At 34.7% G+C, this 13,630-nt stretch overlaps 1 protein-coding gene across 2 annotated transcripts; it reads right to left on the bottom strand.

Moving 5' to 3' along the window:
• Positions 1-313: 313 nt before the first annotated feature.
• LOC117327992 (arginyl-tRNA--protein transferase 1-like) lies at positions 314-13,588 on the bottom strand. Of its 2 annotated transcripts, none has more exons than XM_033885279.1 (10): positions 13,488-13,588; positions 9,822-9,885; positions 9,233-9,519; positions 8,599-8,786; positions 8,298-8,372; positions 7,346-7,507; positions 5,659-5,840; positions 2,404-2,503; positions 1,706-1,823; positions 314-1,115 (listed from the first exon to the last, which is right to left on the bottom strand). In XM_033885279.1, exons 1-10 carry the CDS (start codon positions 13,579-13,581, stop codon positions 934-936), a joined length of 1,452 nt encoding a protein of 483 aa, XP_033741170.1. In that variant the 5' UTR covers positions 13,582-13,588; the 3' UTR covers positions 314-933. The 2 variants fall into 2 exon arrangements, with proteins under 2 accessions (XP_033741170.1, XP_033741171.1); XM_033885280.1 differs by lacking the exon at positions 7,346-7,507 and adding an exon at positions 7,153-7,314.
• Between the last annotated feature and the right edge of the window lie 42 nt (positions 13,589-13,630).

Here is a 13,630-nt window from a genome sequence, read left to right as displayed (position 1 = left end):
CGAGTGGTTAAGGTGTCCTGACACTTTATCACTAGCCCTCCACCTCTGGGTTGCGAGTTCGAAACCTACGTGGGGCAGTTGCCAGGTACTGACCGTAGGCCGGTGGTTTTTCTCCAAGTACTCCGACTTTCCTCCACCTCCAAAACCTGGCACGTCCTTAAATGACCCTGGCTGTTAATAGGTTAAACAAAACAAACCAAACCAAATGTATCTAATATTGACATTACATCAATGCAAGGAAATGTTGATGTGACGTGATTGAATTTTTGACATGACGTCATTGTACTGTTGTCGTGATGTCATGGTATTGTTGTCGTGACGAAATGCAATTGTTGAGAACGTGAAAAGAGCATTTGTAGCTTGTCTTTTCCCTAGGGTGTGATAAGAAAATCTCACCCCGGTAAAACTGTGGATATTCCTGTTCAGGTTAAGAGAAAAATTGATCTCACACAGGGGCGTAAAGACAGCTGGCATTCGCTATATCAATGCCATCCCTAGCAACCTTGGAATCACCCTGTTTAGTATGTGGGAAGCTATATCTCTTCCCGTGCAGTTACGAGCATTTAAACAATACATATCAGAAGATATCGCTAAGCTAAATATACATATCAGACTTCAAATAAATATTAGATAAGTTACATATCAGCCACTAATCATATATATGGATACTTTTTACTTATCCATTGATTTAACTAATTTACTTTCCTTATCCTCAACAGATCAAATGTTAGTCAGATGTCATATTTGACCCCTGTAACTTTAATAGAACAACTGACAACTCAGACTTTGGTAACAGTTCGCCATCAAAGAAAAATAAAAGGTTTAAAGATCAAGAGTCAAATATTAGGTTGCTGCTGGACGGACTTTGTGTGTCTAATAGAATCAACAATCTATCCATTATAAATATCCTAAGTATTAAAAGTAGGTCACTTTCTATGATTTCCTAAACAACAACATTCTCTGTGCACATTTCCGTCCCACAAAAAGAGCGTACTCCATCACTTCTTTAACATCCCGTGCTTTTGCATTTAAAACTTTGTAGATTTCATAAGTCATAACTTGCCGACAGAAAAGTACAAGCACATTGTCAATCTCCAGTTTCCCACCATCATCCTCTGTAAAGTATAAATAATGTACAATTAACTACTGAGTCAACTCCATCTTGATTCAAAATAACGTAGTATTATTACCTTGAATGTAAATAACTTCCTTCATAGATATTCAGTTCAACATTTGAGAAAGATAAGTTTATCTCACTATAGCTAGCTGGATACAATTTTATCTTTTTTTTAGTTAAAGTTATAGAATAAATAAAATTTGTATTCTCTTGTGTGCAGTCAAGAATTTGATATTTTACATTTCATATGTCATGACTATGGGAATATAGGTCTACAATGTATGGGATTAGACATGCTGAAATGTGGTCAAACAATTCCAAGCAGACCGAGAGAAACAGAGAGAGAAAAAGGAAAATACTGAAAGTAACACAGCAGTACAATACAATAATCTATAGGATGTTGTTAATTTGTAGACAAGTTGCTTTACAGTATCTTAATATCTGTAGATTTATTTGATTGACAGGAACAATTTTTTTTACAGATGCTGTTAACATTCTAGAAGAAATGCTCAACTTTAGCCAAACATGTGTAAACTTATACAGCTTTGTGTACAGTATATAGATATATGTCCCTATATTTGTACGTACCCACGTCCTCTGCAGCAAACCTTGAGTATTTGTTGACATCTAGTTTAGGTGTACACTCTGCTATAGGTAGCCAGGTGTAGGTCTCGGGACACAGCAGGAATGATGGGAAGTACTGACCCTATAGATAGACAAACATGGTCCTTGTGAAAATATTTTGATCATTCTGTAAAAACAATGAAAGGTGAGGATTCTTCATAACAATGGTTTGGTTTTTATTGTTTAACCTCCTATAAGGTAACAAAAAAGGTCATTTAAGGAAGGCTTATAACAATGGAACTTAAGAGAATCAGTGTGGCATCCCCTTAAGAGTGGCTATAGCTGGCATGATTGCAAAGTCTACCAAGTTTCAAAGATATCGGTAAAAAAATGAAGGAGATCTCAGGCCAAAAAAAAAAAACACGCAAAAAACAAACAAACAAATAAACAAAGGGCAAAAGCTTTAGCAAAAAGAGCTGAATCAGATTTCTTTTCAGGGAAACACAATTTCATATCATGATTATAATCCATTTGAAGTTCCAAGATATCAGTCATGAAAATGTACGAGATCTTTGGAAAAAGTTGGAGGACATTGCTAGACAAACAAAAGTTTACACTGGACAGACAACGCCGTATCGTAATGTCCTCATCAAATTTGAAGGGCGTATACAAAACATTTAGGTGGGCTTATTACCCAGCGGTGCTTAAAAATAGATTTTTACCTTATATTTCATTTTCGGGCAGGAATGTATGTAGTAACCCATGTAGTAATATATAAGATCTGGGGCTTTCTTGTTGAGCTCTTGAACAAAGGCGATTTCTCTGTAAAGACAGTCCATACATCTTTCACAATCCAGTCAATCTTTTATATGATATAAAAGTATGTATTAAAGTACATATATCACTCTTCATTAAATCAGAACATAGATCTAAGGACATTTTATATATGAAGTAACGTTTAGACAAGATATTCACATTTAAATACAGAAAATATTTTGCATTGAGCAATTATAACCATGTTTGCTATCCAACATGATTTTTGTAAGCTTTGAAGGCATACAAGATTTTCATATTTAAAAAAAAAATTCTGACTGAAGTTTATCTACTTCAAAGAAATGCTTTTATAACTAAGCATTAAGGAGGAAACAGCCTTATTTAACCGTTTCTGAACATATTAATGACGACTTTATAAATTTTGGCCGGTAGAATAATATGATATTAAGTACCTGAGTGCTGTATATGTTCCTAAAGACAGGAAGTCGTAGTCTGGGTGGTAGTAAAGATAGACTGAGGACACACAGTAGGGAAGGATGTCAACAACACCGACGGCAATGATTTTACCATCTAGTATATAATGTTGATGGAAGGATCCATACCCCATTGGTATTCCATCTTTCTTGGTCATCTCCTTTCAGAAAAAAAAAAAAAATCAATATGTATGCTTGTATGTTATACAAACTAATTATATAAAAAATGAATATGTATGCTTGTATGTTATACAAACTAATTATATAAAAAATGAATATGTATGCTTGTATGTTATACAAACTAATTATATAAAAAATGAATATGTATGCTTGTATGTTATACGAACTAATTATATAAGTACACATGGATTATTCAATGCATGTACTTAAAATTGAAGCAAAACATCAATTTATCGCCATTTTATTGAATGTAGATTCAGGATACTGATTAGAAATAGAATGAACACATTATTATTTTCATATCGGCTCTCTTCATTTTAGGAAAACTATCATCTGGAAACAAAAAGCCAGATTTATCTTATAACCTAAGGTCAAAACTCTCTGTTACTATAACAATATATGTTCAAGAGGGATGTTTGAACCAATCACTTATGTTCTATATTCTGTTATACATAAGTTTGGTGTTTCCTCTCTTCTTTCCACTCTTTTTTTCTCTTTCAATCACCTGCTACATTTATCATGTTTATAGTAAATGAATAATGTGGTACAATATACTCTAAGATATGGATCTTGTAACATTGATGATTGTTATTGGTTTTACATATAATACTGGTTTATTACTCTCTTCCTTCCATGGTAATTTGCTCCATTTTTACTTCTGGTGTTTTGTGAATCTTTAAAGGTGATAATACCATTAGTAGTGACAAACTTCAACAATCAAAATCTTAAATAATGATGGATGGCAACCATCTGTAGATCCTCAGAAACAAGAGGCTCATGGGGCCTGTATCGCTCACCTGGTTGGATTTGACCAAATGTCAAAATAATGTTCATGTTCAATTTGTTAATACATTATACTCTCTAAGGGACTGAAAGACCCTACGGATTATTTTTACGACATAATTGTGTTTAAAGAAACTAAGTCCCTTAGGGTGGAGAAAGACCCTTGGGCCTATTTTTACATAAGAATTGTGTTTATCCCCTAACGTCCAGCGATGCTATACATAGTTATGGGATGGAGGGTCACAGTAACCATTTATGCAATATCTGTTCCCCTTTCACCAAGGATGTTTCTGACTAAATTGGGTTCAAATAGATTCATGACTTTATGACTAGTAGTGATTTAAAGGAATTTCCTCTATTTCCCCTATTGGGCCCTGCCCTTTTGGCCCCTTGGGGTCAGAGTCAATATTTATACAAACTCTTTCCCTCTTCCCCCAAGGATATTCCAGGACAAATTTGGTTCAAATCCATTCATAACTCTATGATAAATAACGATTTAAAAGATTAACTCCTATTTCCCCTAATTTGCCCGCCCCTCAGGCCCCTGGGGGTTTAGAGTAAAAATTTATACAAACTTGGTTTCCCTTCTCCCAAGGATGTTCCTGACCAAATCTGGTTAAAATCCTTTTAAAACTTTATGACTAGTAGCAATTTTAAGACTAATCTCTATTTCCCCTATTTGGCCCCACCCCTCAGGCCCCTGGGGGTTCAGAATAAAAATTTATACAAGCTCTGTTCCCCTCCTCCCAAGAACTTTCCTGACCAAATTTGGTTAAAATTCATTTATAACTTTATGACTAGTAGCTATTTAAAGGATTAACCCGTATTTCCCCTATTTGGCCCTGCCCCTCAGGCCCCTGGGTGTTTAGAGTAAAAATTTATTCAAAAACTCAGTTCCCCTTCTCCCAAGGATGTTCCTGACCAAATCTGGTTAAAATCCATATAAAACTGTATGACTTGTAGCAATTTAAAGACTAATCTCTATTTCCCCTAATTGGCCCCGCCCCTCAAGCCCCTGAGGGGTCAGAGTCAATATTAATACAGACTCTTCCCCCGTGGATGTTCCTGACTTTTGGTTCAAATTCATTTATAACTTTACGACTAGTAGCGATTTAAAGGATTAACACCTATTTCCCCTATCGGGCCCCGCCCCTCAGGCCCCTGGGGGTTAAGAATAAAAATTAATCAAACTCGGTTCCCCTTCTCCAAAGGATGTTTCTGACCAAATTTGGTTCAAATTCATTCATAACTTTATGACTAGTAGCAATTTAAAGGATTAACTCCTATTTCCCCTATCGGGCCCCGCCCCTCAGGCCCCTGGGGGTTCAGAATAAAAATTAATCAAACTCGGTTCCCCTTCTTCTCTGTAAAGACAGTCCATACATCTTTCACAATCCAGTTAATCTTTTATATGATATAAAAGTATGTATTAAAATACATATATCACTCTTCATTAAATCAGAATATAGATCTAAGGACATTTTATATATGAAGTAACTTTTAGACAAGATATTCACATTTAAATACAGAAAATATTTTGCATTGAGCAATTATAACCATGTTTGCTATCCAACATGATTTTTGTAAGCTTTGAAGGCATACAAGATTTTCATATTAAAAAAAAAATTCTGACTGAAGTTTATCAACTTCAAAGAAATGCTTTTATAACTAAGCATTAAGGAGGAAACAGCCTTATTGAACCGTTTCTGAACATATTAATGACGACTTTATAAATTTTGGCCGGAAGAATAACATGATATTAAGTACCTGAGTGCTGTATATGTTCCTAAAGACAGGAAGTCGTAGTCTGGGTGGTAGTAGAGATAGACTGAGGACACACAGTAGGGAAGGATGTCAACAACACCGACGGCAATGATTTTACCATCTAGTATATAATGTTGATGGAAGGATCCATACCCCATTGGTATTCCATCTTTCTTGGTCATCTCCTTTCAGAAAAAAATAAATAAATCAATATGTATGCTTGTATGTTATACAAACTAATTATATAAGTACACATGGATTATTCAATGCATGTACTTAAAATTGATGCAAAACATCAATTTATTGCCATTTTATTGAATGTAGATTCAGGATACTGATTAGAAATATTATTTTTTTCATATCTGCTCTTTTCATTTTAGGGAAACTATCATCTGGAAACAAAAAGCCAGATTTATCTTATAACCTAAGGTCAAAACTCTCTGTTACTATAACAATATATGTTCCAGAGGGATGTTTGAACCAATCACTTATGTTCTATATTCTGTTATACATAAGTTTGGTGTTTCCTCTCTTTTTTTTCTCTTTCAATCATATGCTACATTTTGACAATCTTGTTTATAGTAAATGAATAATGTGGTACCATGTACTCCAAGATATGGATCTTGTAACATTGATGATTGTTATTGGTTTTACATATAATACTGATTTATTATTCTCTTCCTTCCATAGTAATTTGCTCCATTTTTCCTTCTGGTGTTTTGTGAATCTTTAAAGGTGATAATACCATTAGTAGTGACAAACTTCACCAATCAAAATCTTAAATAATGATGGATGGCAGCCATTTTGAATATCCAAATAAGTTTTAAGAAGATCCTGTCAAGCATCAAATTCCAAAATGGTGGCCTGCCTGCACAACTCTTTAATTTCAAATCACATTCAATTCACACGAGGCATTCACAAAAAGGACCATACTGAGCATGTCTCTAAAATGTTCAGGAAATCCCATCTGTAGATCTGATCCTCTGAAAAAATGGTCTGACAATCATGTTGAAAATCCAATCAAGTCTACATTGTGTGGTATATGTGACCTCACACATTGTGTGGCATTTGTAACCCAAAACTTTGTGTAGTATATGTGACCTGATACCTTCAGTGACGAGTGTCACCTGATACATTGTGCGGTATATGTGACCTGACATATTGTGTGGTATATGTGACCTGACATATTGTTTTGTATATGTGACTGATATCTTCACTAGTGGGTGTGACCTGACATATTGTTTGGTATATGTGACCCGACACATTATGTGGTATATGTGACCTGACATATTGTTTGGTATATGTGACCTGACACATTGTTTGGTATATGTGACCTGATACCTTCACTAGTGGGTGTGACCTGACACATTGTTTGGTATATGTGACCTGACACGTTGTTTGGTATATGTGACCTGACACATTGTTTGGTATATGTGACCTGACACGTTGTTTGGTATATGTGACCTGACACGTTGTTTGGTATATGTGACCCAATACCTTCAGTGGTGAGTGCACCAGGAAGTCCAGCCACTGGTCCTTATCACATTCATTTGGCTTATCTTTGTGCACCTTCATTTGATATTTTTTGAAAACTTCTGCAGATTCCTCCTCACTGCTTTTGAACTCCTTGCTCTGTGGTGCAGTTCTAACAAGTCGTATCTACAAATACAGGTGGGAGGATTTATTTTACCTGGAGGGGAGAGTCACACAGGAAGCGTGTGTACTGGCTCTCACTAGGTTTATGAGGGGGGTCGTTGTGGATGCCCATCTGGTATTTATGGTAGACCTGATGTGACTCTTTGAATGACTCTTCAAATTCCTTACTGCGTGGATTGGATCTAACAAGTCTAATCTGAAATGGGCGACATTTGAAAACTTAGGAGTAAAAACATACTCTTCATTATCCCAAAATTTCATATCAACTTAAAAAAAATTGATACAGGAAGTATTTCATTATTAAAACAGATCTATCTGAGCAGTAGACATCCAAAGGGACAGAGTCAAGTGGTTATAAGTCAGAAGGCGTTTGGTTGAGCTCATAGACCAAAAGGCCTTGTAGGCTCAGCTTACAGACCAAAAGACCTTGTAGGCTCAGCTTACAGACCAAAAGGCTCTGTAGGCTAAGCTCATAGACCAAAAAGGCCTTGAAGACTCAGCTTAAAGACCAAAAAGGCCCTGTAGGCTAAGCTCATAGACCAAAAGGCCTTGTAGGCTCAGCTTACAGACCAAAAAGCTTTGTAGGCTCAGCTTACAGACCAAAAGGCTTTGTAGGCTCACCTTACAGACCAAAAGGCCTTGTAGGCTCACCTTACAGACCAAAAGGCCATATAATGAGATTATAGACCACAATGCCTTAGCCTAAATCTAAAAATAATCATTACTTATCTTCAACAATTATGTTGCTATAATATGATTTAGTATATAAAAGTATAAATTGTTTTGGTTTTGATAACTTTTACATGTGTAATTGTCCTTTGTAGTACTATGAACCACCACTACATACCGTTATCTTCAATCATAATTGAGAAAATGTAGATCAATTATAAATGGAAGCAATGATGTCCAAGTCAAGGCTCACTTTTTTTCACTAAATCTATGAATTTTCCGACATGGATATGACTATTAACATATTTCTTAATTACCTCTAGTTTGTGAGCACACTTTTCTGCTTTGTCAGGTTCGCTGAGGAAATCTGCCAGTGTCTTAGCTTCATTCTTCTGCAACAACAACATATTCCCTCTAACAAACACATTTAAGAACAGGATATATGTTCTTGGTCAGTATGTTTATATGCATAAGAGAGAAGTATACAGAACATTTAATGCGTGAAAGGATCTGTGATTGTTTCAAACTATGGTACATTTGAAATACTTTTAAAAAAATTACAATTTTTAGTTCAACAGTATCTTAAATCTATATTTGGTGACAATACATGTTTCTTACCGTACTACATATGCTGACCGAGCTCATCGTACTAGCCTCACGGTCAAGGCCTCGGGCCAGCTCCTGTGCAGCCTTAGCCTCCTCCTCTGTCATACTTTGTAGTTTTATCAAATCTCGGGACTTTTTCCTCTCTAGACGAATATCCTTGGCCTTTCTCATGGGTGGTTTGTTGGGGTCAGCCCCTGAACCTAAGTATACATCAGTGGCATTATTAATTACTACAGATCTGGAGGAAAAATTGCAAATCTACAACATTATCTTGACATTAGTGACATTTTGTTAATTTTCACAGGAGTACATTGCCCACTACCAACAAGATACTAAATAAGATGTTAATATTTCTAATCAGGTCTCAATACATATATATATCGAAATTAAAACTGTAGAACTAGCACCATGCAAATAAAGGTTTCAATACAACCAATCTTAAATGTCCACAGTGAATTTGAACATAAAATGTTCAGACAAACAATTTTGCCATTATCTTTTCCAATGTGTACAGCTACAGTACATATATAGGAAGTGGCAGTCCCCTGAATCTTAGAATATGACAACAAATTTTGGGGAAATTTCAGGAAATAGGTATGTTGCTCTAAGAAAATGAAATATCAGTCTTTTACTACATGTACTTCACCTGGTCTAGGAGGTGCCTTTGGTCCTTGACTAGGTGTTGTATCAGTAATGTTGTCATCGGTTCTGTCAACTGTAGCCTTTGTTGCTTCACGCACTTCTGGTTTAGGTTTAGTCTCCGTGGATTTGGTAACCTCCCCCTTCACTGTACCATATATGAGGTACTTGTTCATCTGTTTTAGTATCTTTTTGTGGGATTTGTTCAACTTGAAGTTGGGGGCCTCCATTTTGATGGTGTAGTGTGGGCAGCATGTTTTGTTCATAGTAGGTTTATAACAGTACTTTCCACTCCTACAGTGGAACACCAACAATCCACAAAGTCAGACAGGTGATTTTTATAAATACCAATTCATATGAATACAAGGTATACTATAGTGTGCTTATATATAATTCAACAAATTCCAACTTACCATAAATACTTAGTACACATTATTTTCAGGTTAGGATCAATCATTAGGATGGAAATATTTTTTTTACAAACATGTATTCAAGAATATTATAATTACACTCAATTTTGTTAAAGTTTTCCTTAGAGTTAGTATGAGAGCAGTTTTACCTTAACTTGAAATTTTACATTATAGTAAAAAAATTACCTTCTCCATCCCCTGTCAATGAGGTCTTGGTAATCTTGGACAGTTAAAGAATGGGCCCACATTCCTGAAACGAAAAGAAAATAGTGTAAAAGTGTGTACATGTATTGCTTTGGATATGACTGGAGGACTCAATTTTTCTTGATATACAATACATTTGGTAATATTTGCAGGAGATTCAACCTTGCTATGTTTTGGGTCACTGAGTATAGCATGAAAATATATATCTCGAAAATAAGTTATACCTTGATTTGTAAAAATATATTTCATATTCACACCCAAAATGTATAGATTAATCACATGTTCACTGCAGAAAGTTTTGCATGAAATTTAACACCTGTTAATTACATTTAACTGAGACAACTGCAAAATTCTAGCCCGTAACAACTACCTATACAGTATGTATCTCTTAACAAAGCAAATGACATCAAACAAAATAGTTAAATGGTGAAAAGAAACTGTGACTGATAATTTTCACTTTATTTTATTGAAATATACAATATCATGTACAAAAATAATACCTATATAAAAAAATAATAACTGCTCTATTACTAATACTTCCCTATAAGAACTTAACATATAACTGTACTTCATTCTTAGACTTTAGTGAATATCTATACTATAGCTATTGATGAGACACAAACTTTTTTTTATTTCATCACTAGCATCTGCTCTTGGTTTTACTATGAACATATTCTCTTTACTATTATAATTACATTTGTATTTGTAACCTCATGATCCATGCATAGGCTCGCCCAATACATTTGCATTATTTAAGTATATATTAAGATTATCAAGTTAATTTTTAAAATGATTGTGATATCTACAAACACAATGATTACCTGTGAAATGATACCTGTAGCCTCATGATACATGCATAGGCATGTTTGGTTCGCGCTACACATTTGCATAGTATAAAAATGTGAATCCAAACACTTATATGCAAAGTGGTGTACAATACCAATCTCTGAATACGGCCAGTATAATTACTACAAAGCACATTATCCTTTGTGCTTAAACTGCACCATCATTTTATATCCGGGGCATTCATGTGTTTGAATATGATATGCTCTTGTGAGATAATTATATAAGCTTCCAACATTTTACTGACATTGGTAACATTTTCACATACCAGTATATATGTAATTCCATTTCTATAAAGCAGTTGTTTGTTATTGTTTATTTTATATTTGTACTTATTTTATATCAGCATATTGCAGATCAATTTGAATTGCAGTTATATCTCATGAAGTCTTTAACTGTTAAATTAAAAAATATCCTTACTAAGTTTAGGATACAAAGCACATGATTTAAGCGTTTAATCTGGTAGATACCCAGGTATCCCAAGAGCCCAAAGACTGTGTCTATTATATAATAGAAGAAAAGTTGAATATAAAACCCATTTTATAATATCATGTCCAGTTTATTCAGAGTTGAGAATTTTGTACATCAAGCCGTATTTTTTTTCATTGGCACCCCTCTGTATTCAAACTAACTGAATAATTGCATATGTGAAAACTTTTAAGAAATTTCAGTAAATACCTAATTCATGCTTCGTCCAAAAGAATATCTCTACTCAATAATATAACTGAATTGGATTAGTTAGCAATTGTCAAGTTTTGTTATTTTGTTTGCTTTAGAGCGTGTGTTACCTACATGTGTGTGATGGCATGAATTATGATTGTATTGGTTGTGTTCTCCACTATCTTGTTCAAATGAATTATAGTGTATGTCTATGTATCATGTAATTCCTATATGTTGTGCTACATTTAAGCATTGAACTGCTTTCATTTGGAAGTTACGGGCTGATGAATGCCAACTGGACAAAGGCAAATCTAATGAAGCGTGCTAGCGCTTCATGTTGAATTTGACATCATTTGACAACGATTTTTAAAGACTATATCCATACATGTCAACCTCTGAAACCTCCAATGAGGGAGATCTCCCTCATTCCACAACCGAAATGAGGGAGAAAGTGCGCGAAAAAAATCGCGACATTTTTGTTACTTTAGGTGATGTTCCTCATGGGCTTGCGCAGGTGTAAATTACATTGGGCTATACATTTTGATATTTAAATTTGACAACAATGGTTAATTTTAAAGAATAATAATAATTAAAAAAAAAAAATAGAAAAAAAAAAGATTAATTCATTTAAAAACTGTATTTAGTGAATTATATTATTAATGATGTAGTCACTTGAAATTTGCAACCAGTATACAAAGCAACTACTTATCTCCTGAATTTTTTTTTATTATTTTGTTCCGAAATATTTCTAAATGTATTTATCAAATTATCTCCCTTCCTTTCTCAAATAATAATTACACAGTAATTTATTAATTTTTGTTTTACTAGTAGTTCTATTATGACATAAAACAAACTTCTTAAAAAGTCTTTTTATTTGTTTCTGACCCAAATTGAAATCCGGATTTTTGTGGCAGTTTACAACTTTATATTAGTATTGACCAATTAAAGATGGCGGCAGTACAAACGCTGGTACTGACAGCTACGATTAAGAAAGGTATTATTGGCTTTCATGTGAGTAAATCTTGTTGACAGATAGTATCAGTGTTTGTTCTTGAAGTGATGTATCCTAGTTGTAATCACAAAATTAACTGACCATGTCAAATGAAGCCACATGGGTTATAATGTATACACCAGTCGGCAGGCACGCATATGGTGACCAGTGACCGACTCCCCTCTCTCACCGAGCCACAGGCCAGGGAAGCTACACAGGTAGTAGGGGTGTTTTGTTTACATAATCAGTTCAGGGTCAAAGTGTCTGAGATTTCCGGGGTTTTATGAGGGAAGACTGTTCAAATCCGGGAGAAATTTAACCCCGATTCGGGAAATGTACCAAATCGGGATTTAGGGGAAATTTTAATGATTTTCCGGGCACTTCCCGCGTAATCCGGGATGGTTGACACCTATGTATATCCAGGAATTTTGCTCCGACGATGAATGAACAAATTATTCAATCGTCAAAGAGGGAACAGCCTTTTCAACAGCCATCTTTCGTTATCGCCGACGTGACAATTATGACGTCACTATAATAATGACGTCATAATAAAGATTTGGAAGTTATGGACTCATAACTTCCAAGTGAGCTTGGTAAAGTTATATAGTGGGGCTGCAGTGTAAATGTAAATATTAGGATATAAACTGAACTGAATTGATTGTCATGATCATATATGATCAGTTCATTCATTCATCAGATGATGCGGTATGTCAAAAGGCAACCTGTCAAGTGTCTTTTGAGGAGTCATTCATTTGTTTGAGGATATTGTATATGAATCAATGGCGAAAGCAATTAACTTAATCTTAGTTTAAGCTTACTAGTATAAGCCCCTTTACTAAATCTATGACAAATTTATTTTCTTCCTCCTTTGTTTTTAATTGAATGCAGCAAAAAATAAAATAAAAAATCCATTCCACATATTGCATACTTAACACTAATGAAAGACACTTTCGTTTATAAATTGATAAACAACAATAAACAGGGTATATAGTGATAAGAAACAACAAAAATCAATAGATATTGCAGTGTCAGGTTGAACATGTTTTGGTTTGTTTATAATCTGTTTATGGTAACACCAGCAATTAGCAGATATTCTATACACATTTGGGCACTTTCAATAACTTCTGCATGCGCATTTAATGGATGCCATATACCATGAGAACAGTTGCCGTTGTTACCGCAGTAACCACATCTATGGGCACCACCAGATCCATAATATTCCACGATACCGGGATCCTCAGTCGCCATGATGCCACAAAATGCTAATTATTTTCTGCGGTGTCGAAATATGAGAAAA

The sequence above is a fragment of the Pecten maximus genome, chromosome 5 (genome assembly GCF_902652985.1).
Source record: "Pecten maximus chromosome 5, xPecMax1.1, whole genome shotgun sequence".
NCBI classification, from domain to species: domain Eukaryota; kingdom Metazoa; phylum Mollusca; class Bivalvia; order Pectinida; family Pectinidae; genus Pecten; species Pecten maximus.
Note: the sequence above shows the minus strand (reverse complement) of the source record. Positions and strands in the feature narration are given on the sequence as shown.

Coding starts and splice junctions, on each gene's coding strand:
- LOC117327992 (XM_033885279.1), bottom strand. CDS start 13,581: ATGGCGACTGAGGATCCCGGTATCGTGGAATATTATGGATCTGGTGGT. Junction 5,841..7,345: donor TGTGTGACTCTCCCCTCCAG/GTAAAATAAATC, acceptor TTTTTCTGAAAG/GAGATGACCAAGAAAGATGG. Junction 1,824..2,403: donor GCCCGAAAATGAAATATAAG/GTAAAAATCTAT, acceptor GTCTATCTATAG/GGTCAGTACTTCCCATCATT.